Here is a 21787-nt window from a genome sequence, read left to right on the forward strand (position 1 = left end):
CTGTGGTTTTTAGCCACCACCCAGAATGGGGGAAGGGGTGCTGAGGTACCCATCAGGACACACTTAAGATAGTTTGCATCTGATTTACATTCTGTCCAGGGCCCTGAAGGTGGAGAGGGGTCCCGTGGGTCCCAAGGCAAGCTGTCCCAACAGGCTCTCAGGGCCCAGGGGACTGGGGGTGGAGCTGGCTGCACAGCCCTGCGCTGGGGCAGGAAACGAGAGCGGGGAAGGGGGAGGCCACAGCCGGTGGAGGCAAGGCGGGTGCAGGGTGTGTGGGGAGGGAGGGAGGTGCCAGCACTCCAGCCCTGAGGCCCTGCTGGCCCCTGGGCGGAGGCCCAGCTCCGGCTCCCAGGAATGGACCTCGTGGACCCCGACATATTTAATAGGGACCCTCGAGACCACTACGACCTGCTGCAGCGGCTGGGTGGTGGCACCTATGGAGAAGTCTTCAAGGTGAGGACCCCCTTCCTTCTCCATCACCCTCCAACCAGTGGCCTTTGTGGTGAAGCCCAAGAAGGGGAGGGGATGAGAGAGGGCCCCAGTCTTTGATGCTGGCTCAGGCATGCTGAAGAGGAATTCGGGGGAATGGAGACGGCCTGACTGTCAACTTCCCTTTTACAAGGCTCGAGACAAGGTGACGGGGGACCTGGTGGCATTGAAGATGGTGAAGATGGAGCCTGGTGAGGAGAGGTCCCAGGAGATCCTTCCCCACACCCCACCCCAACTTCCTAGGACACTGGGCTCGCCCGCATACTCCTTCCCTGCAGTGGGATTTTCTCTCCTGGGCCTCTTTGCAGATGATGATGTTTCCACACTGCAGAAGGAAATCCTCATCTTGAAAACTTGCCGGCACGCCAACATTGTGGCCTACCACGGGAGTTATCTCTGGTGATGAGCCTAAGACCTGCCCCCATCCCAGGACCCCCATTCCTGACCAGGGTACCCCCTGCCCTCTTATCCTGGGCGCTCCTTTTAACTGAGTTACCCCTAACTTAATCCCCAGCCCACAGTTCTACATTTCTCACCGGAACACCCCCTAATCTAACCTTCATTCAGAACTCCCATTTCTGACCAGGGGTCCCCAAATCGACCTCTTCATAGTAACCAAATCTGAAACTAAGTTCCCTAAAACTAACCTTTCATCCTGTGCTTTGGTTCCCCCAGTTTCACTCTCTGCTCTTTTAATATGAACCCCTGAATTACCTGTCCCCCACATTAATACCCCAGATGCCCCAATAATGACTCTGTCCCTCAGACCTGGCACCCTGGGCCTCTGTGTCCCCTTAACTTCCTCAACCTCTGAGATCTCTATCCTATCTCCTACGTTAGCATGGGACAGCAGAGGGTGCCCTAGGTCAGGAGCCAAAGACGTGGGTTTGAGTCCAGTTGATCTGAACATACATTTCCTCTTTGAGCCTCAACTTCCCCATCTATAAAATGGAAGTGGGATAATTTCACTCTGTGGGCAAGAAAAGTTAGAGATGACTGCTGTTATGTTAAAAGATCAGAGCCCTGGCTGGTTTGGCTCAATTGGTTCGAGCATCCTCCCGTGCACTGGTCATGGGTGCGATGCCTGGTCAGGACACATGCCTGGGTTGCGATTTAGTCCCTGGCCAGGGGTCAGGGCACATGTGGTGGTGGTGGTGGTGGGGGCAACTGATCAATGTTTCCCTCTTTCTCTCTCTCTCCTCCCCGCTCTCTCTCTCTCTCTCTCTCTCTCTCTCTCTCTCTCTATATATATATATATATATATCCTTTTCCCCCTCTGTAAAAGTCAGTGAATATACCCTCTGGTGAGGATTAAAAAACCCAAATATGTCAGAACACGACAATGAGCCAGGGGCTGTCCAATAAATAATAATTTATCACTGCTATTATTATTATTACTGCTGTTGAACTGTTGTAGGCTGCAAAAGCTCTGGATCTGCATGGAGTTCTGTGGGGCTGGTTCTCTTCAGGACATCTACCAAGGTGAGAGCAGGGCAAGGGACCCAGGCAGCCCCTGCCCCTCCAATCCACCTCTTGTCTGTCTGTGTTTGTGGGTCCTGTAACTGTTTATTCTGGTCTATATTTTACATAGTGAGTCCCCCCCCCTCCCCCGCCGGGCCCTTGGCCCTGGGCCCTTCCCACCAGGACCTGACAGCCCCAATCTGTCTGCATGCAATGATCTCCTCTACTTCCCTCTCCCAGCTTCCTCTGTGCCTGCATTTTCTCACCAAGGTCTATTCGTGTTTGAGTATTTCTGCATTTCTGGCTCATAGGAGGTGCCCACATTTTCATTGAACAAGTGATTCTCTCATCCTGCTTTCACTCTCTTGGAGAATTTTTTAAATTTTATTTTTATTTATTTGTCTATTTTTCTCTTGGAGAATTTGAGGGTAGGGTGGAGTAGCCTGTGATCACCTCTCGACTTCTGATGCCCACTTCTCTCTTTCACCATCTCCCTGTCTCCCTCAATCCCAACACCTCAAGTGTTAGAAAAGGAAGGACTCCATTAAGAAGTTCTCGGGGGGGAAACTGAGGCCCACAGAGAAGAAATGACTCAGACAGCAAGACTGTCAGACCTGGTCTCTGTCTGCCTTTCTCTGTTGTTCCCTCTCCACCCTGTGTCTCTCTTTCTCAATATGTCTGTCTTCCCACTTTTTGGTCTCTGACCATCTTTCTTTCTCTGTCTCACTTCAGATCTATTCCCGCTTCTCTGTCTGTCTGTCTGTCTGTCTGTCTCTGTCTCTCTGCCTTTCCTCATTTTGCAAAGTCCCATCACCCCCTGCTCAGAGCCCTCCCAGAGCCTCCATTTCCCTCTGAAAATCCCAAGCTCCTCATCATGACCCATCATTCTGACACCACTGCACCCCATGCTGAACGGCCTCATCTCATCTCCCTGAGGCTCCACTCACTTTGCTGCTTTCTAGACCTACCAGGCACCTCCCACCTCCGAGCTCTGCACTGGCTTTTGTCCCCCCCTCCAAGCAGGACTGCTCACATCTTCATCCTGTCACCTTCACAGAGTGGCCTTTGTTGACCAGCCTGAGTAAAATGTCGTAGCCTTCCCACACGTTTCCTGTTCATTCTTTCTTGCTTTTTCTTATTATTTATTAGCATCTTGTGTACTGTATATTTTACCTCCTTATCTGGTTTACTGTTGGTCTTCCCCGCTGGAATGTTCTCTCTGTGAGGGTGGGGATCTGTCTTTCTCATCCACAGCTGTGTCCCCAGCACCTGCCACACAGTAAACGCACAGTTAATGTCTGTTGAATGAATCTCTGTCTCCATCTGGCTTCTGGTTCCCTGCTGCCTCTCTCTGTTGCTGACCACCCATTGGTCTCCCCTCCCACTTGTCTCATCCTGTGCCTGTATCCCACTCCTCACATGGTACCCTCTCAGCCAGTTTGGGCGGGGACCAGGAGCTCTTGGGCCAGGTTTCCTAATTCCCAGACAACACTGTGCTGGGGTGACCTTTGCAGTGACAGGCTCCCTGTCAGAGCTCCAGATCAGCTACGTCTGCCGAGAAGTTCTCCAGGTGAGGAGAGAAGTTCTCCAGGTGGGTGGGGGCAGGTCCCTGCTCCAGCCCCCAGGCTCTCACAGCCTCCTTGTTTACCTCCCTCCCCAGGGACTGGCCTATCTGCACTCACAGAAGAAGATACACCGGGACATTAAGGTGGTCTAGGCAGAAAGGTGGCCTTGGGAGGGGCAGGAGATGGGAGTGGTATTTGGAGGGCTTAGGGTGATATTGAGCTGTGGGACCAAGGGGTAGAGGCTAGGGGTGGTGGTCTCTGAGAGCCTCTAATTTCTCCTCTGTCCCCAGGGAGCCAACATCCTCATCAATGACTCTGGGGAGGTCAGACTGGGTAAGTGTGGCTGGGGGTTAAGGAGGTGGACTGGCTAGGGGCCCGAGAGGACCCTAGGTCACTGTCTCTCCCTCTGCCTCCAGCTGACTTTGGTATCTCAGCTCAGATCGGGGCAACGCTGGCTCGACGCCTCTCTTTCATTGGGACACCTTACTGGTGAGGGGTGCCTGGCAGGCAGCTAGGGGTAGAGTGAGGGGCAGCAGTACCCCCCCCCCCCGCCCCATTCCCATCTCTGAGACTCTTCTGGCTCCTTCTCCCAGCCTCTGCCTTGCTCTGTTGAATATTCTATCTTCCCTTCAGCTCTCTCTCTTGAGTTTTCCCTTTAGTCAGTGTTTGTGTTGATTTTTATCCTGATCTCTCCCTATCTGTCTTCTTTCTGTCTTAGTGTGGCCCTGCCTCTGTTCCTATCTCTCTCACTCTGTCTCTCTCAGTCTGTTTCCCATCTGTCTCTTTCTCTCCATCTTTGATTCTCTGCACCTGGTTCTCTCTATTTTCCATTCTCCTCTCTCTTTTTGTATCTCTTCTCCCCCTGCTCCCCACACCACTCCTCCCACTCCCCTCCCCCTCCTTTATGTCACCCCTGGCTCTTGAGGGTCTCTGCCCCCAGGATGGCTCCAGAAGTGGCTGCCGTTGCCCTGAAGGGGGGATACAATGAGCTGTGTGACATCTGGTCTCTGGGCATCACAGCCATAGAACTAGCAGAGCTACAGCCACCGCTCTTTGATGTGCACCCTCTCAGGTAAGCAGGGTGTCACTGCCCCCCGACCCCCCAGGGTCCAGCCCTGACTCTAAGCACCCCCACCAGCCTGTTTCCCCACATCAAGATTCCCCTATAGGAGAGCCTCCATTTCCTGCAAACCCAGTCTGAGACCCCCAAGGATCCCCTCAACTCAGAAAGCCTTTTCTTCAGTCCTCCACACCAGGAACCCCCAACTCAGGGATCCCCATCTTGAGCCTCCCTCTGCGACTCCATAGCTCTATAATGTGAAATGTGGTGTTCCCTGGAAGTGGCAACCCAGTGCATAGTCAAACCTAAGCCTCGTTCTCATTCTGCCCCTCACTTGCTCTCTGATCTTCAGTGCTATTGAGGGTCCCACTGGCCCCCACTGGGAGTCTGAACTCCACGTACTCTCCTTATTCTTGTAGAGTTCTCTTCCTCATGACCAAGAGTGGCTATCAGCCTCCCCGGCTAAAGGAAAAAGGCAAATGGTAGGATGAGGTGATGAGAGGGAGGGCAGAGCCGGGGTTGATGGTCTGGTGGGTCTCTGGTCCCCTCACCCCAGAACTTGGCTTCTTTCTTCCAAGGTCTGCTGCCTTCCACAACTTTGTTAAAGTCTCCCTCACCAAGAACGCCAAGAAACGACCCAGCGCCACCAAGATGCTCAGTGTAAACCGCCCCTCCCCCAAACCCTCCCCAGACTCTCACCCCAGAATTCCCCAGGGCCACATGGCTCTCTAGAACATTGATGGTTTAGTTCCACAGAACCCCATGGCCCTCTCAGAGTCCCTAGTCCTTCAGAATTCCCCACGATTCCCCCTAAGACCCTCCAACTTGTAACCAAACCCTTTTCCAAGATACCTTGAGTTGTTAAAACAAATTTCCAAGAGCCTCAACACCCATTCCTGGGTGTACATTGGAATGGAATTCTCTGAGCCCCACACCAGGATCCTTGAATTATTTTAGTATCTTCAGACACCTCAGCATTCTCTGGTCTTCTGCCAGTCCCCCAGAGTTTCCTGCTTTCTCCCTCTGTTCCCCTAGGCAGGCTCTCCAGCCCCTGTTCCAACCTCTCCCTTCACACCAGCTGTCTGCCTGCTGACACCCTCCTCTCCTCCCCCAGCATCAACTGGTATCCCAGCCAGGGCTAAATAGAGGCCTGATCCTGGATCTTCTTGACAAACTGAGGAACCCAGGGAAGGGGACTCCTGTTGGTGAGACTGAAGATGAGGAGCCTGAGGTGAGGGGTCCTGGCAGACAGAAGCCCTGGAACCTCCCAGCCTTTGCTCAGGCCAGGCCGCCTGCCTGGAATGACTTCCTGCTGCTGCTCTTGCAAGGGCAAATGGGAGGGAGGATGGTGGGCTTGGCACAGGGCTGGGGGCACAGAGGCTATGGGAGGGTCAAGGACTCCAGGCTGGGCCCACAGGGTGGTGGGGCTGCTGGAAGGGAGTGGCCTGACACAGCTGCCACTCTGCCCAGCCACCCCCTGCCATCCCTCGGCGGATCAAATCCACCCACCGATCCAGCTCGCTGGGGATTCCAGATGCAGATTGTTGTCGTGAGTAGAGAGGCCTCAAACTTGGGAACACTTGACCCTATAATAGATCCAAGAGACCCCCTTCACTCCTACATCACTCATCACTTCCAAACAGACCCTCAGAGACCCCATCACCCTCTCACTCACAAAAGACCCCAGAGAACCTCATTACTACCTGACCTACAAGGTGACTAGAGGCCCCACTGCTCTGACCTGCAAACAGACCCCTTCAGCCTTCCCATTACCACCCTGACTCCCAAAGAGACCTCAGAAATATGGCAGACCCCTGATACCCAGTGGAACCTGAAACGGAACACTCTATCACTACCTTAGCCCCTACCTTCCTAATCCCAAACCTTGATACCCAAGTGAGACCCCTGCAAACCGAGATACTTTCCTTTAAGTAACAGCTCCAATCCTAAGGTGCCGACCCCAAACTCCACAATTTTAGTCCATTTCTGAATCCATCTCCCCAGCTCACTGTGTGTTACCTCACCTCCCACCCCCAACTTCCAGGACGGCACATGGAATTCAGGAAGCTCAGAGCAATGGAGTCCAGACCTGCAGCTGACACTGTGAGATGCCCCTTCCCCCATCTGTCTGGCCCCAAACACCCTCCCCTTCACCTAGGCCAGTGGTCGGCAAACTGCGGGCGTACATGCACAGTGCGATTGAAACTTCGTGGCCCATGCACAGAAGTTGGTATTTTGTGGAAGAGCCACACTCAAGGGGCCAAAGAGCCACATGTGGCTCGCGAGCGGCAGTTTGCCGACCACTGACCTAGGCTACTGCTGACCCTTTACTATTCCACAGGCTCTCTTACAGCCCCCTGAAGACTTCAGGAGCAGCAGTCCTAGGTCAGGGACCCTAAGGCTGGGAGGGGAGGGGGTTAGGATATATGTGGGAACTACCTGAGGCTTATGCCTGTCACTCCTCAGGAGGCACCTGTCGGAGTCTGATGATGACTACGATGACGTGGACATGTAAGAGAGGCCGGGCCCTCAGCTCCTCAGGCCCTCACCCAGCCCCTGCCTTCCTGCAGCCCCTGCCTTGTTTCTACTTTGACCCCTACCTCAGCCCCTACTTTCTTTCCACCACTCATCCCTGACCCCTGACTGGGCCCTCAGTGGAGCCTCCACCTTCCTTCACTCCCAACCTATGACCCCAACCTGACTCCAAGCCCGGCCCCCACTCTCCTTCATTGATGTTTCTATCTCTCCCTAGCCCCACCCAAACTCAGCCCTTCAACTTCCTTCACCTCAGACCCTTGACTCCCAAGCCCACCTTCCTTCCAACTTTTTATAGGACTTTTGATCTGACTCCCAACTTCAGCCCCCGCCTGCCCTCAACCCCAGTTCCTTCCAGAATGTCCTGCTCCAGCCTGGGCTCTTTCCCCATCTATCCGGCTCAGCCCTGGACCCTCTGCCACCTCCCAGCCCCCCGCTCCTCCCAGACGTTGCTCCAACCTCCAGATTTCAACTGCAGCCCCAACCCTCAACCACAGGCCTTCATCTTTCCTCATCTCACAAAACCTGACTGGACCTTGGCCCCTGGGAATTTTCCCCATGTTAGTCTAGACCCTGGGCCCCAGATCCCAACCTCAACCCCAGCCATCAGCCCCCAGCCCACAGGCCCAGTGTCAGCCTCAGGGCTCCCATCATGTCTGTCATGGGCTCACATGTGGCACTAGGAACCATGTGGGAACCTAACCCTCAGGAGCTCAGATGATCTGTGTCGTAGGTGGCTATGAAGATTTAGACTTGATGCCTTGTCAGCACTTGATCTCCAAAGTTGCTGTTGTTATTGTCATCATGATTATTATTTAAAAATATATATATATATATATATATATGTTATATATATATTGATTTCAGAGAGGAAGGGAGAGGAGACAGAGATATAGAAACATCAATGAGAGAGAATCATTGATCCGCTGTCTCCTGCACATCCCCTACTGGGGATTGAACTCACAACCCGGGCATGTGCCCTGACTGGAATCAAACCATGACCTCCTGGTTCATAGGTCAATGCTCAACCACTGAGCAACACAGGCTGGGCTGTCATCATGATTATTAATTAGTCCTTTAGTCCTCAGCTCCATCACAGACCGAGTCACCCCTGACCCTTCTGACCTCAGACATGCAGCCCCAAACCACTCCATCCTTGTTTCCCACACTCCTACCTGCTTACCCTGTCTTTGTGTTTCAGCCCTATCCCTTCAGAGGACACACCTCCTCCACTGCCCCCCAAGGTGAGGTCTTAGTCAAGAGCTGGGGGGCTGGGGGCCAGGAGGTTAGAGTCCTTAGATGCTGGGATACCGGGCATTCTAGGGCTGTAGTCTGGGACACCAGGTCCTTTGAAATCTGGGAGATGGAACAATGAGCATATTGGGGTATGGGAGTGGCATTCATGAATCCACAGGTGTGCCTCAAAATATTTAGCCTGATGGACACTGGTCAGTAGCTGGTTACCCAGCATTAATCCTTTGTTGCTGGAGTGTATTGATGGGGTGGGGATGGAGGGGAAAGTTGGAGTGGTGGTAGGAAGTTGTGGGAAGGGTCAGAGCTATGACCACATTTCCATTGTAGCCTAGGCAGGGTTGGGATGGCAGGGTGCCCTCTCTCTTTGAGATCATCTAATATACTACCTGCCCCACTTCTCTGTCTCCAAAGCCCAAGTTCCGTTCTCCATCGGATGAGGGTTCCGGGGGACCTGGGGAGGAGGGGCAGCTGAGCCCGGGGGTGCTGGTCCGGTGTGCCAGTGGGCCTCCCCCACGCACCCCCCATGTTGGACCTCCCCCAGCCACCAGGAGTCCCCATCTAACTGCCCATTCAGGTAACAGGGCAGGATAGGGTGGGAGGTGGGTAGGGGTGGGGGAGCTTTGGGGACTGATTATTCCCCATCCTGTCTCAGAGCCCTCACTCTGGAACCCAACCCCTCAGCAGTCTGACCAGCCCCCACTGTTGCCCCCCAAGAAGGAAAAGATGAAGAGAAAGGTGAGGACAGCTATGCTGAGGACTCACACCTCTAGATGGGACTGGGGATGCTGGGTGGGGTGGGGGTGGGAAGACTAATAATGATATGTGACATTTGTGGAGCAGTCCCTCTGTGCCAGATACTGACCTCATGTCTTTACATGGTGTAAACCTTTACAGATAGAGGTAGATATTGTCTCCCATTTCACAGAGGGGAAACTGAGGTAGAGAGGGTTCTGTAGCCTGCCAAGGTCATAAACCTTTGAGGAGGCAGAGAGGCAGAATCTGAACCCTGGCACTCTTGCTCCAGAGCTTTAACCATTGCACTTTCTGTCCACTCCTTCTTTTTGCTGGATCTCCTGCTCTGCTCCCCATGACCTGCCCAGGGATGTGCCCTTCTTGTAAAGTTGTTCAATGGCTGCCCCCTCCGGATCCACAGCACAGCCGCCTGGACACACCCCTCCACCAAGGGTGGGCATTCAGGAGGGTAACAGGGAACATGGCGGGATGGGGAGGGACCGTAATGGAAGGTACAAAGTCAGGGACCAGGGAGGGTCTTAATAGGGTGCGGAGTGGCCAAGCTGAGGCAGAGACAGAGCCTGGAGCTACAGTGGGATTTGGGGATCAAAGATGGTTGGCTTGAAGATGAGTTTGAGAGCGAAAACTAGCAATATTAGGGATTGGGGGCCATGAGAATTAGATACAGCAGAACGGTCAAAGTTTGGGATACAAATGGGGGACAGTTGGACCCCATTAACTCCATTAACCTCAGTTGGAGACTAATGGTAAAGAGACTAAGGTCAGCATTTTGGGATTAGGAGTTTTGGGGATTAGATTATAGCAGAAAGGGATAGAGTTTGGGGATCAAAGATGTAGAGACAAGGTCAGTGAGAGGTTAAAGAAAAAGCATTGAGTTTGGGGAGTGTCACACAGAACAGAAAAAGTCATATTATATTTAAGAGGGCCTGAGTTTGAGGATCAAAGCTGAGACAGGATTAGCCTTCAGGGACCAGAACTAGGGAGGAAAAAAGGAGGAACAGAATTTAGAAGGCTGTTTGGAGAGGCATGTCTAATGTTTGGTCAGCACTGAGGGGACAGAAGGTCAGGATTTGTGGGGCAGAGATGGGAGAACCACCAGAATGTGGGAAGTCAGAGGAAGGTGTGAATGAGACCAGTTAGAGGGATCGGATCGGGGTTTCAGTTCAGATTTGGGGACAGGCTGGGAGTATTGATGTGGGGGTGAGAGTTAGAGAGCTGAGGGTCAGGGCTGGGAAACAGGTGCCCGTGTTTGGGATCAGACAGGTGGGGTTTGGGAGGTCCCCCAGGATAAGGCAGGTCCCAGTGTCCTTGTGTCTTTCCCCCAAGATCAGCACCTGATCCTAGGGGCAGAGGAAGGCATTTTCATCTTGAACCGGAGTGATCAGGAGGCCACGCTGGAGATGGTGAAGGACAGCTCCCAGGGTGGGCTGCGGGCGGGGCTGGAGCTGGGAATGGCTGAGGTCCAACAGGAGCATCTCCCCCACTCTCTGCAGCTCTTTCCTAGCCGGACGACCTGGGTGTACTCCATCAACAATGTCCTCATGTCTCTCTCAGGTCTGGCTATCAGGGATGGGGGGTGATGGGAAGGGTGGGATCAGAAGCTTAGGGGTTGAGGGTCAGTGAGTTGGGAGGTAGACAGGCACAGCTGATAAAAGCCTAGACTCCCCTTCACAGAGCCTGAGGTTCAATCCCAGTCACTCTCACTTGGGGCAGGAGACATCTGCTCCCTGAGTCTGTTTGCCCATCTCCCAGTCCCCACCTCTCAAGTCAGTTTTGAGGGAATTTCTACAATAAGTTAGTCTTTACCGTTCTTTGATGTTCAGAGGACAATTAGAACTTAGCCCACACTACTAAAATAGAGTGAGCAAGTTATAGATTAAAATTTGTTTTAATTTTATAAACACTTTGTGTAAAGAATTTCTAATTTGTGGGCTGTCATTGTTTTATAAACACTTTGTGTAAAATAATTTCTAATTTGTGGGGAATCTCCAAGCCAAATAGGATTCATGAGCTAATTAATATCTGTGATGATAAACTTAAATGTTTCTAGATAGGTTTCTTCTTAAACTTTGCAATGTGTATAACTTCATCTGGCTAGTTAAGTGTCCATAGTTCTTATGTGACTACAAGCACCAAAGGGCAAGGAACGTATTTCTTTTACTTGTCACTGTTACCAATGCCAAGCACAGTGCCTGACTTAAAGTGGGTGTTTAAAACATGCTAGGTGTTTAAAGCCCTGCTCGCATAGCTCAGTGGTTGAGCATCAACCTATGAACCAGGAGGTCATGGTTCAATTCTCGGTCAGGGTACATCTCTGGTTGCTGGCTCAATCCCCTGTGTGGGGTGTGCAGGAGGCAGCCAATCAATGATTCTCTCTCGTCATTGATGTGTGTCTCTGTCTTCTCCCTTCCTCTCTGAAATCAATAAAAAATATATTTTTAAAAAAAACACATGTTAGGTGAAAAGTGCTTAAGGCTTCAAGGTCTGTGAATTTCAGAGAACGTGATGGGGTGAGAGCCCCTTCCCCACTCCGGAAAGGTGGGAGTGTCCAGTGTCCTGTAACTGCCTGCTTCCTATGTATACACCCACTGCAGGAAAGACCCCCCACCTGTATTCTCATAGCATCCTGGGCCTGCTGGAAAGGAAAGAGACCAGAGCAGGAAGCCCCATCTCTCACATTAGTCCTCACCGGCTACTCGCAAGGTACGAGCCCCCAATGGCACCTCAGACCCCCATAACCCCCCCTCCCTGCCTACCTTCCATTCCCACATACCTTCTTCTGCAGGAAAAACATGGTCTCCACCAAGATCCAGGACACCAAAGGCTGCCAAGCGTGCTGTGTGGGTGAGAGAAAACCCCCTGAGGGGCAGGGAGGGGGCTGGACTGGGCCCGGGGTGGGGTTGGGGCCACACACACCCTAGGGGTTTGCAGAGTTAAGGCAGGGTGTCCAGAGCCTGGGAAAAAATGTGTGGCCTTTCGGGGAGTGGAAAAGCAGGGAGAAGATGCACTCTATCGTGTCCTTACCCCCCCACAGCGGAGGGCTCCAGCTCCGGGGGCCCCTTCCTGTGTGGGGCATTGGAGACCTCTGTGGTCCTGCTTCAGTGGTACCAGCCCATGAACAAGTTCCTGCTGATCCGGGTAGGGAGCCGTAGAGGCTGGCTTCTGCGGAGACTTCCATGAAACCCCACTTCCACTCGAGGCCTCGTCCCAGTCTCCCCCAAGGTTCTGCCCATCGGCCTGCCTGCCGTGGGTCCGGGTGCGAGTGTCTCCTTCTGAGGGCTTCCTATCCTTAAATTCCGCCCCTCATCCCTGGCCTCATTATACTTCAGGCCCAGTGCCCTTCCCCACCTCTGCCCTCAGGGGACCCCGTGCAGGTCCTTGGAACCTCTGAGACTTCGCTGCCTTTGAGGCCACGCTCCTGGGGGTGGGTGGGGTGGGGGACCCCGTCTTTCTGTCACCAGAGCACCACGCCCCCAAGCGGAAGCCACGACGACCTGAGAGTACATCCATCCATTTCTAAGGAGGCACCACCGAACCCCCTGAGACCTCGCCCCCTGACATTTCTAGATTTGGCACCTCCCAAGACAGCCCCATGTCCTTCAAGGCCCCACCCTCGCCCCCGCCACACGCCTCCTCTGAGCCCGTTCCCCCGCGCCCCGCAGCAGGTGCTGTTCCCGCTGCCCACGCCCTTGCCCGTGTTCGCGCTGCTGACGGGGCCGGGCTCCGAGCTGCCCGCCGTGTGCATCGGCGTGAGCCCGGGGCGGCCGCCGAAGTCCGTGCTCTTCCACACCGTGCGCTTCGGCGCGCTGTCCTGCTGGCTGGGCGAGATGAGCACCAGTGAGCGGGGCGCGGCGGGGAGCGGGGGGCGGGCGGCCGGGCCGGCGGGGCGTACAGAGCCCGCCCGGCTGGGAAGGGGACGGAGCCCGGCGGGGCGCGGGGCGCGGGGCGCGGGGCGCGGGGAAGGCGGTAGACGCCGCGGGGGGGACGGAGGACCGCGCCGGGCCGCTCTGGAGCGGGTTCAGCCCGCTCGTGTGGGAACGGAGCGGGTCGAAGGAGAGGCGGGTGCCGCGAATGGGCCCGCGAACCTCCACCTCTCCGACAGAGCACAAGGGACCAGTCCAGGTGACCCAGGTGGAGGAAGACAAAGTTATGGTGTTGATGGACGGTAAGGGCCCCCTTTCTCCTGGCCCCCGTCTTGTTTCTCCTCACACTGAACTTACTGTCCAGTTCCTCGGTAACTAGCCTGCCACGCCCCGCCCTTAAAGCTCTCTTTTTATCCCTTCTAGGGTCCCTGAAGCTGGTGACTCCAGAGGGAGCCCCAGTCAGGGGGCTTCGAACCCCGGAGATCCCCATGACGGAAGCTGTGGAGGCTGTGGGTACGTGGAGGTTGGGAAGTCGGGGGTCCAGCGTGGAGGCCCAAGTGATACCCAAGGGTAACAGGCACTCTTTCCTCCCAGCGATGGTCGGAGGGCGGCTCCAGGCCTTCTGGAAGCACGGAGTGCAGGTGTGGGCTCTGGGCTCTGACCAGGTAAGCGTCTCCATCCCAAGCCCCACAGCCTTACCTCCTCTCTCTCTCACCTCACTCACGAGATGGACCAGGGGATCCGAGTCAGGTGTGCAGTCCTGAGGAGAAGCGTCCTCCAGGCTCAGTTCAGACTGGTTCCCGGCTCTACCCCGTCTCTGTGTCCAGAGCTCGTCCCAGGCCATGTGTGACCTTGTGCCAAGGACTTTGCTTCTCTCTGGGCCTCAGCGTCCCAACTATAGAATAGGGGTCGCTATGGAGATATATGGGTGGTCAGGAGCATGGACCAGACTGCCTGGGTTGGAGTCGAGCTGAGTCACCTTAGGCAAATGACTTAACCTTCCTGTGCCTTTCCTCATCTGGAAGATGGGGCAAAAATGGTGCTTAACTCATAGACCACTGTGTGTCAGAACCTGCCCATACATGTTTGTGTTTTATTTAATCTTCATGATCACTTATCAGGTACGTACTGTGGTTTCACAGGTTAGTAATCCGAGGCACAGAGAGGTTAAGTAACTTGCTTGAGGTCACACAACTGGTGAGTGATATTAGCAAGAACGATTATTTGTGGATCTGAGGCTGGGAGTTCAGAGAACTCCCTCCTGTTTTCTTTAAGGGAGAGGGAGGAGTATTCTAGATACTGACACACATCTTCTCCCCCAGCTGCTTCAGGAGCTGAGAGACCCCACCCTCACCTTCCGTCTGCTTGGCTCCCCCAGGTATGGACTTGGGGAAGGGGTTAGAGGACCCGGGAGGGGAGCTTCTGATGTGGAGAGGGCATCCTGAGGTGTTCCTAGCCAACTGAATCTTTGGCCTAGACATTCTCGCCCCTGGTCCCTGTTTCCATCTCTTCCCCGAATAGTCCATTAATTTTTGCCTGACTATGAAGGTGTAACTTGCAGACGTGGTGCCTATTTACCCATAAATTCTTCAGTGTGCGTTTACTAAATCAAACAAGGACCTGCTCTTACAAACCACAATGCAGCCTTCAAAATCAAGAAAATATGGAGACATCATTACCTTCTAATCCACACACCCATTAAAGTCTCACTAGTTGTACCAGTGATATTCCTAATAACCAAAAAATAATACTATTGGGGGGGGGGTGTCCTGAATACAATCCAGGATGATGAGTTGCATTATTTAGGAGTCTTCTTTCTTTTCTTTTTCTTTTTTTTTTTTTTGTTAATCCCACCTGAGGATATTTTTCCCATAGATTTTTAAAATATATATATTTTTATTGATTTCAGAGAGGGAGAGAAAGATAGAAACATCAATGAGGAGAGAGAATGATGGATTGGTTGCCTCCTGCATGCCCCCCACTGGGGACCAAGCCCGCAACCCAGGCTGTGCCCTTGATCAGGACCCTTCAGTCTGCAGGCTGACGCTCTATCCACTGAGCAACACCAGCTAGGGCCCCAGAGATTTTTTAGAGAGTGGAAAGGACAGAGGGAGGGAGAGAGAGAAACAAACATCGATGTCAGAGAGACACATAGATTGGTTGCCTCCAGCACATGTCCAAGGGGGTCTGGGATCAAACCCGAAACCCAGGTATGTGCCCTTCAAGGATCCAGAGTCAAACCTGCGAGCCTTCGGGACTCAGGCTGACGCTCTAACCACTGAGAACACTGGACAGGGCAGGAATCATGTCTTTAGCCTGGAACAGTTAGTTCTTCAGACTTCCTTTGTTTTTCATGATCTTGATGCTTTTGAAAAGAGTGCAGGAAAATTGTTTTACAGAATGTCCCTCAATATCACTGAAGTGATGGCGGGCCTGTCCCACGGCATCCTATCAGGAGGCACATGTCAGTTTGTCTTATGACTGATGATGTTATCTTTGGTCATTTGGTTAAGGTGTGCAGTCAGCCACATTTTTCCACTATCAAGTTACTCTTTTTTTCCCTTTCTGTTAATAAGTACAGAAGTCCCCCCCACCCCCCATTACCTGTGGGGATATGTTCCAAGACCCTCAGTCCTGAAACTGTGGATATGTACTGAGCCCTATATGTATTATGTTTTTTCCTATACACACATTCCTATAACAAAGTTTAATTTATAAATTAGGCACAGTAAGAGATAACAACAATAATTAATAAACTAGAACAATTACCATAATATAGAATAATAAAAATAATGTGAATGTGGTCTCTCTCAAAATATCTTGTACTGTACTCAGCCTTTTTCTCATGATGATATGAGATGGTACAATGCCTATGTGATGGGAAGAAGTGAGGTGAATGATGTAAGCATTGTGATGTAGCATTGGGCTACCGTAGGGTTCTTTGAACATAAGCACTGAGATACCAAAACAGTCGATCTGATAACTGAGGTGGCTACGTGACTGATGGCAGGCTAGCAAATACAACTTGGGTAAGCTAGACAGAGAGAGATGACCCACTTTGGGTAGGACAGAGTGGTACTGCACCAGATTAAATCATGCTACTTAGAACCACATGCAATTTAAAACATATGAATTGTTTATTTCTGGAATTTTCCATTTAATTTTTTTGGACTGCTGTTGACCTCGGGTAATAGACCTTGGAAAGCAAAACTGTGGGTGGGGGGAGGAGAGACTACTTTATCTTTTTGGGCGATGTGTTGAGACTGTGTAAATATACTCTTTCTTATTAAGACGTTCATCAACTAGTTTTAGCAGCTATTGACTTTTTTAAAGTTTTATTTATTGATTGTAGAGGAAGAGAGAGACAGCGATTTGTTGTTCCACTTGTGCATTCATTGGTTGCCTCTTTTTTTAAAAAAAATATTTTTTAAATTGATTTCAGAGAGGAAGGGAGAGGGAGAGAAAGAAACATTAATGATGAGAGAGAATCATTGATTGGCTGCCTCCTGCATGTCCCCCACTGGGGATTGAGCCTGCAACCCAGGCATGTGCCCTGACCAGGAATTGAACCATGACCTTTTGGTTCATAGGTCAATGCTCAACCACTGAGCCACCACAGCTGGGCCATTGATTGCTTCTTATATGTGCCCTGACCAGAGATTGAACTTTCAACCTTGGCCTACCAGGATGACACTCTAACCAACTGAGCTACCCGGGCAGGACTATAGATGATTTTTGCCTGAATATATTATTAGGATGGTTATTAAATGGTGATTTTTCTATTTCTATCATTCTGTCTACATTTATTTTTTTTAAAGACATTTTAATTGATTTTTTTTTTTGAGAGAGAGAGAGAGAGAGGGAGAGAGAGAGAAACATCGATGTGAGAGCAATACATGGATTGGCTGTCTCCTATAAGCACACTCCTGGGAATTGAGCCAGAAACTCAGGCACATGCTTTGACCAGCAATCCAACTGGCAACCTTTAGGTGCATGGGACAACGAACTGAGCCACAGTGGCCAGGAGATTCCTTCTATACTTATTAGTTGGAATTCTACTGTAGGGAAAAGCTGTCCCTTCTCCACTATTTATGTGTATGTTTGTATTTCCGCATAGTCTCATGGATATCCATTTTATTCTTTGGACTAGAGGCCTGGTGCACAAATTTGTGCACTAGTGGGGTCCCTTGGCCTGGCCTGCAGGATCAGGCTGAAACCAGCTCTCCAACATCCCCTGAGGAGTCCCGGATTGTGAGAGGGCACAGGCCAACCCGAAGGACCCCACCAGTGCACTATCAGGGCCAGGAAGGGACGTGGGAGGTTGGCCAGCCATGGGAGGTTGGCTGTGGGAATACACTGACCACCAGGGGGCAGCTCCTATGTTGAGCGTCTGCCCCCTGGTGGTCAGTGTGCATCATAGTGACTGGTTGACTGGTCGTTCGGTCATTCGGTCACTTAGGCTTTTTTATATAGAGAGATTATCATTTATTTTAAGGTACAAATACTCCCAGATTTAGCCAGTGAGAGCCTCTTTACAGATCTTCTGTGACCTTTTTGACATGCCTGAGGGGTCTTTTAATTTCCAAACATGAATTTGTCACTCCCCCTGTCTAAAACCCTCCTTTGGCACCCTAGCCACTTTGGCTCAGTGGATAGAGCGTCGGCCTGTGGACTGGAAGGTCCCAGGTTCAATTCCAGTCAAAGGCACATGCTCGGGTTGTGGGCTCAATCCCCAGTGGTGGGTGTGCAGGAGGCAGCAGATCAGTGATTCCCTCACCATTGATGTTTCTATTTCTCTCTCCCTCTCCCTTCCTCTCTGAAATCAATAAAAATATATTTTAAAAAATAAAATAAAAAATAAAACCCTCCTGTGGCTTCAAGATAAATACCCAGTTCTGGCCACAGCCCACAAGACCATGACTTCTGCAGCCAACCCCCAGGCCCTCTCCACCTCAAGGCCTTTGACAGGCTCTCTCTCCAGAACACTCTTCCCGGTCTTTTCACCAGGTTCCCTCCTAAGCTTTGGATAGGATCCCCTATCCATTCTTTGGAGGCACCTTGGCTGACCCTGGGGCTAGGGATCCCTGCTGTGTGCCATGCCTCTTTGCACCCATGTAATTCCCTGCTCTAAATTAAGCTCTCCGAGTTCAGGGACCATGTCTGCTCGTTCACTGCTACCGGCCATCATTATGCAGGCACAGCCTCTATTAATTTCTCTGTGAATGAATGAATGAACAAATGCCGTGCCCTAGCCGGTTTGGCTCAATGGGTAGAGCATCGGCTTGCAGACCAAAGGGTCCAAGGTTCAATTCTGGTCAAGGGCATATATCTTTGGTTGCAGGCTACTCCCCAGCCCAGGCCCTCGTCGGGCACGTGCAGAAGGCAGCCAATCGATGTGTTTCTCTCAAATCAGTAATTCTCTCTGTCTTTCCCTCTCTCTTCCACTCTCTCTAAAAAAAAAATCAATGGAAAAATATCCTCGGATGAGAATTAAAATAACAGCAACACAAAAAAAACAAAACAAATGCCTGAACTGACTTCTCTCTTCCCCAGGCCTGTGGTGGTGGAGACACGCCCAGCAGATGATCCTACTGCTCCCAGCAACCTCTACATTCAGGAATGAGTCCCTGGGGGTGTTAGGAACCATTCCCTGCACCCTCCTTCCCAACAGACACTCATTAGTGGTCATGACATGCTCCTTTACCCCAATAAACATGACTTCAGCCTCTGCTGTCATCTTGTTTTTCTGGGGTTGTGGGAGGACAGAATTTCTGGATGCCCCCTTCCCAATGTCAACAATCCAGCACAAGGATGTCAGGGGTGTAGCAGAGATTTTATTTCTCCAGTACATGGTTACCCTCCCCCCAGGGGCCTTGTGGGGAGGAGCCGGTGGGCTAAGGGGCTTGCTGTGAGAGTAAGGCACTTGAGGCGGGGGTGAAGGGCCAGCTGGGGGTGACTCAGTTAAGCTGGTCCTCATACTGCTTGCGGAAACAATCGCCAGCTGGGAAGAAATCCCAGCATCTCTCTTGGTACATCTTCCACACGTAGGACTCCTAGGGTTGGGGGATAGGGAAGAGAAGGTTGGTCACATCTTCAAACACTTGATATTGATAAGAGCTTCTTACTGATACCTGCTGATTGATTTTATATTAAAACTCTCCATGTCCTGCCATTAACACCCCCTTACCTGACCTGTGTGTTCTGTCTCATCCTTGTTTATCAGGTACATCAGGAAAAACCTGGGGACGGGAGTGCAGCAGTAGACAGGTCAGGCACATCCTTACCGTCTCCTGATTAGCTGGCTGGGAATCCACTCACATGGACACCATACCCACTTCCCTAACTGGTCAAGGCCAGTATCCCACCCCTGACAGTCAGTGACCACGCCCCATCCTTCTCATTGGGCCCACACTCACATGTAATTGGCCAGGTTGTGCTCCTCTAGCGTGTGAGTCTCAAACCCATGGGGTGTGGTATCAAAGTAGTCACTGCCAATGCCACAGATGAAGCACTTGGTCTGTGGGTGGTGAGAGACAGAGTCGAGGCCCAATCAACTCTCCAGGGTCCTATAATCCCTTTGGGTCGCCCCCAGACAAGACCTACCTCCATATCTTCCTTCACTTGTTCTTGCTGGTCTCGGAGCTCACCAAAAGCATCAATGATCAGACCTGGAAGGCAGGGCGCAAGTCAGTGCCCAACCTCTGACCCAGTTCTGGCTACCCACCTCTGAATCACCCATCTCCAGTCTCCCTAATCTCACCCTGCTTCCTAAAAATACTAACACCTAGTGTTTATTGAGCACTTATGAGCCAGACACTTAACACCTATGAACTGACTTAATTCTCACAACAATATGAGCATCTTATCAATAATATCTCCATTTTACAAATGGAGAAACTGGTGTCCAGAGAGGTGACTTGCCCCTAATCTGACAGTAAGGAGAGGTAGAGCCAGGACATGCACCCAAGCAGATGGATTCTGGGCTGGGCACTCAAAGGAGCTAGTCTGCCTTTAGGCACCGGGCCCCACTCCCACAGCCCCTACCAGCACTGACCCTGGATGATGGCCAGCAGGATGACGATGACAAAGAAGAAGAAGGTGATGTCGAAGACCACGCGGTACAGCTCGTATTCATCACCTGCTGGGTCCTCAATCTCGTCCCCAATGCCCCCACCAGCGCGGACACCCACATACATGTGAAACAAGTAACACTGCGGGGAGAGTGTGAGAAGCACATTGGTCACACGTCTGATCGTTCAGCATTCACCGAGCACCTACACGGCCCTGGCCGGTGGGGCAGGAGTCATGGCAACGACTGAGACAACCCTGGACTCTGCCCTCACAGGGCTCACAAACATGCCACCAGATAGCGACAGCCAAGAAATGGTCTGGGCTATGATGGGGAAGCACAGGAAGAGGAGTTAGGGCTGGGATGAGAGACACAGTGTGATCGGAGGAGATGGGGAAGCACAGGAAGCTTTGAAACTTGAAAGCCTGGGTGAGCAGGTGCAGCTGCCTGGAAGAGGGGCATATGTGAGCTGGGACATGAAGCAGGTGTTAGGTGGGAGACAGTGTTCCAGGCAGAGAAAACCACATGTGCTGCGTCACCACTGGGGGAGAAAGAATATATTTCGCTCCTGTGAGGAACTGAAAGAGTGAATGTTCAGTGAGGCTAGAAAATAGAGATCCCGTGAGCAAGAGCAGGGAGAGAGATGAGGCTCAATCAATGGTCAGGGAGGGCTTCCTGTAGGAGGCAGCATTTAAGTGGAAAAAATAGGTGTTAAGTGAAGAGGTGTGTGTGCACATAGGGCCAGGGTGGGAGGCAGAGAGAACATCAGAAGCAAAAAGCTTGGGTTGGGAGCAAACACATGGTCTTAGGGGAAGTGAAAGAAGGACCAGGCAGCCAGAGAGCAAAAGGCAAGAAAGACTGTGGTTAGACTCAGGCAACACTAGCTTTTCCCTGGCTTTGTAAGCCATAGCGAGAGGATTTGGTTTCATCCACCTGGCATTAGAAAGCCACCAGAAGATTCTGTGCAGAACCGGGAACATCATCTGTCTATAGACCTTGGGAGAGACTTCACACTTGTTCTTTCTGTGTCCCCAGGAAGTGAGAGAACCTAGTTGTCTTGGGTAAAAGCTAAGGCCAGTGACTATGATGGGAACAAGGCTGTGAGTGGCAAGACCGGGTCTGGTGGGGTCTCAAATGTCAGGCTGAGGAGCTGGACTGTGTCCTGAGAGCATGGTGCCAGATTATCTCAGATAAAAGCCTGAGAAGATTCTTTCAACTGTGTCCCATGCCTCTGGTAGATTAAACTCAATTTAGGTTATAACCACCATTATTATAATAGGAGAGAAGACAGAAATGGGTGGCATGCTGGTACTTTGGTGAAACTTCTAATTGTAGATAACGATGGCAGTAGCTAACATTTATGTAATCCTTAACACACGCCAGGCACTATTCTCAGATATTTAAATCTATGATTGTCACAGAGCACCACTGAGTCCTAAAAGCAACCCTAGGCTATAGATACTGTTACTGTATATTCTCATTTGACAGGTGGGGACCCCAGAGCATGGGGAGGTTGAGTAGCTTGCCCATGATCACATGGCTTGGAACACTTTGCCTGAGTGCCTCTCCAATAAGAAAAGTTATAAAAACTCAAATAATAGTACACCAGAGGTTGACACCTACTGAGTATTTAGTGTGTGCCCAGTACTATTCAAAGTACCTCACAAGCATCAGCTCACTGAACCCTCACAGTGAATCTATGAGGCAGGGCCCATTTTATTATTAAACCCCTTTACAG

At 51.6% G+C, this 21787-nt stretch overlaps 2 protein-coding genes across 6 annotated transcripts in view; one reads left to right on the top strand and one right to left on the bottom strand.

The window, feature by feature from the left end:
* Positions 1 to 235: 235 nt before the first annotated feature.
* MAP4K1 (mitogen-activated protein kinase kinase kinase kinase 1) lies at positions 236 to 18708 on the top strand. Its single transcript, XM_059666695.1, has 31 exons — positions 236 to 453; positions 623 to 680; positions 798 to 888; positions 1907 to 1971; positions 3465 to 3520; positions 3611 to 3658; positions 3806 to 3848; positions 3932 to 4004; positions 4456 to 4587; positions 4995 to 5057; positions 5154 to 5235; positions 5690 to 5806; positions 6046 to 6124; positions 6620 to 6678; positions 6917 to 6960; positions 7042 to 7086; positions 8312 to 8354; positions 8776 to 8938; positions 9017 to 9099; positions 9465 to 9549; positions 10444 to 10520; positions 10611 to 10671; positions 11712 to 11820; positions 11903 to 11961; positions 12152 to 12255; positions 12780 to 12954; positions 13220 to 13282; positions 13404 to 13493; positions 13575 to 13645; positions 14303 to 14358; positions 18534 to 18708. Exons 1-31 carry the CDS (start codon positions 355 to 357, stop codon positions 18601 to 18603), a joined length of 2463 nt encoding a protein of 820 aa, XP_059522678.1. The 5' UTR covers positions 236 to 354; the 3' UTR covers positions 18604 to 18708.
* An 86-nt stretch (positions 18709 to 18794) lies between these two features.
* The window catches only part of RYR1 (ryanodine receptor 1), a 131854-nt gene continuing 128861 nt past the window's right edge, over positions 18795 to 21787 (bottom strand). For all 5 annotated transcript variants that reach the window (XM_059666680.1, XM_059666677.1, XM_059666678.1 and 2 more), the window contains 5 exons: positions 20035 to 20191; positions 19584 to 19648; positions 19397 to 19497; positions 19168 to 19219; positions 18795 to 19033 (listed from right to left, as the gene is read on the bottom strand). In XM_059666680.1, coding sequence (XP_059522663.1) covers positions 18938 to 19033; positions 19168 to 19219; positions 19397 to 19497; positions 19584 to 19648; positions 20035 to 20191 — 471 coding nt within the window. In that variant the 3' untranslated portion in view covers positions 18795 to 18937. The remainder of the gene's footprint in view (positions 19034 to 19167; positions 19220 to 19396; positions 19498 to 19583; positions 19649 to 20034; positions 20192 to 21787) is intronic.

Source organism: Myotis daubentonii, chromosome 15 (genome assembly GCF_963259705.1).
Source record: "Myotis daubentonii chromosome 15, mMyoDau2.1, whole genome shotgun sequence".
In the NCBI taxonomy this organism is placed as follows: Eukaryota; Metazoa; Chordata; class Mammalia; order Chiroptera; family Vespertilionidae; genus Myotis; species Myotis daubentonii.

Bases quoted from the DNA above. Each gene is read 5' to 3' on its own strand.
- MAP4K1 (XM_059666695.1), top strand. From the start codon at position 355: ATGGACCTCGTGGACCCCGACATATTTAATAGGGACCCTCGAGACCAC. The intron at 11,962-12,151 runs GTGAGAGAAAAC...ACCCCCCCACAG, and splicing joins CTGCCAAGCGTGCTGTGTGG to CGGAGGGCTCCAGCTCCGGG. The intron at 13,283-13,403 runs GTAAGGGCCCCC...TATCCCTTCTAG, and splicing joins AGTTATGGTGTTGATGGACG to GGTCCCTGAAGCTGGTGACT.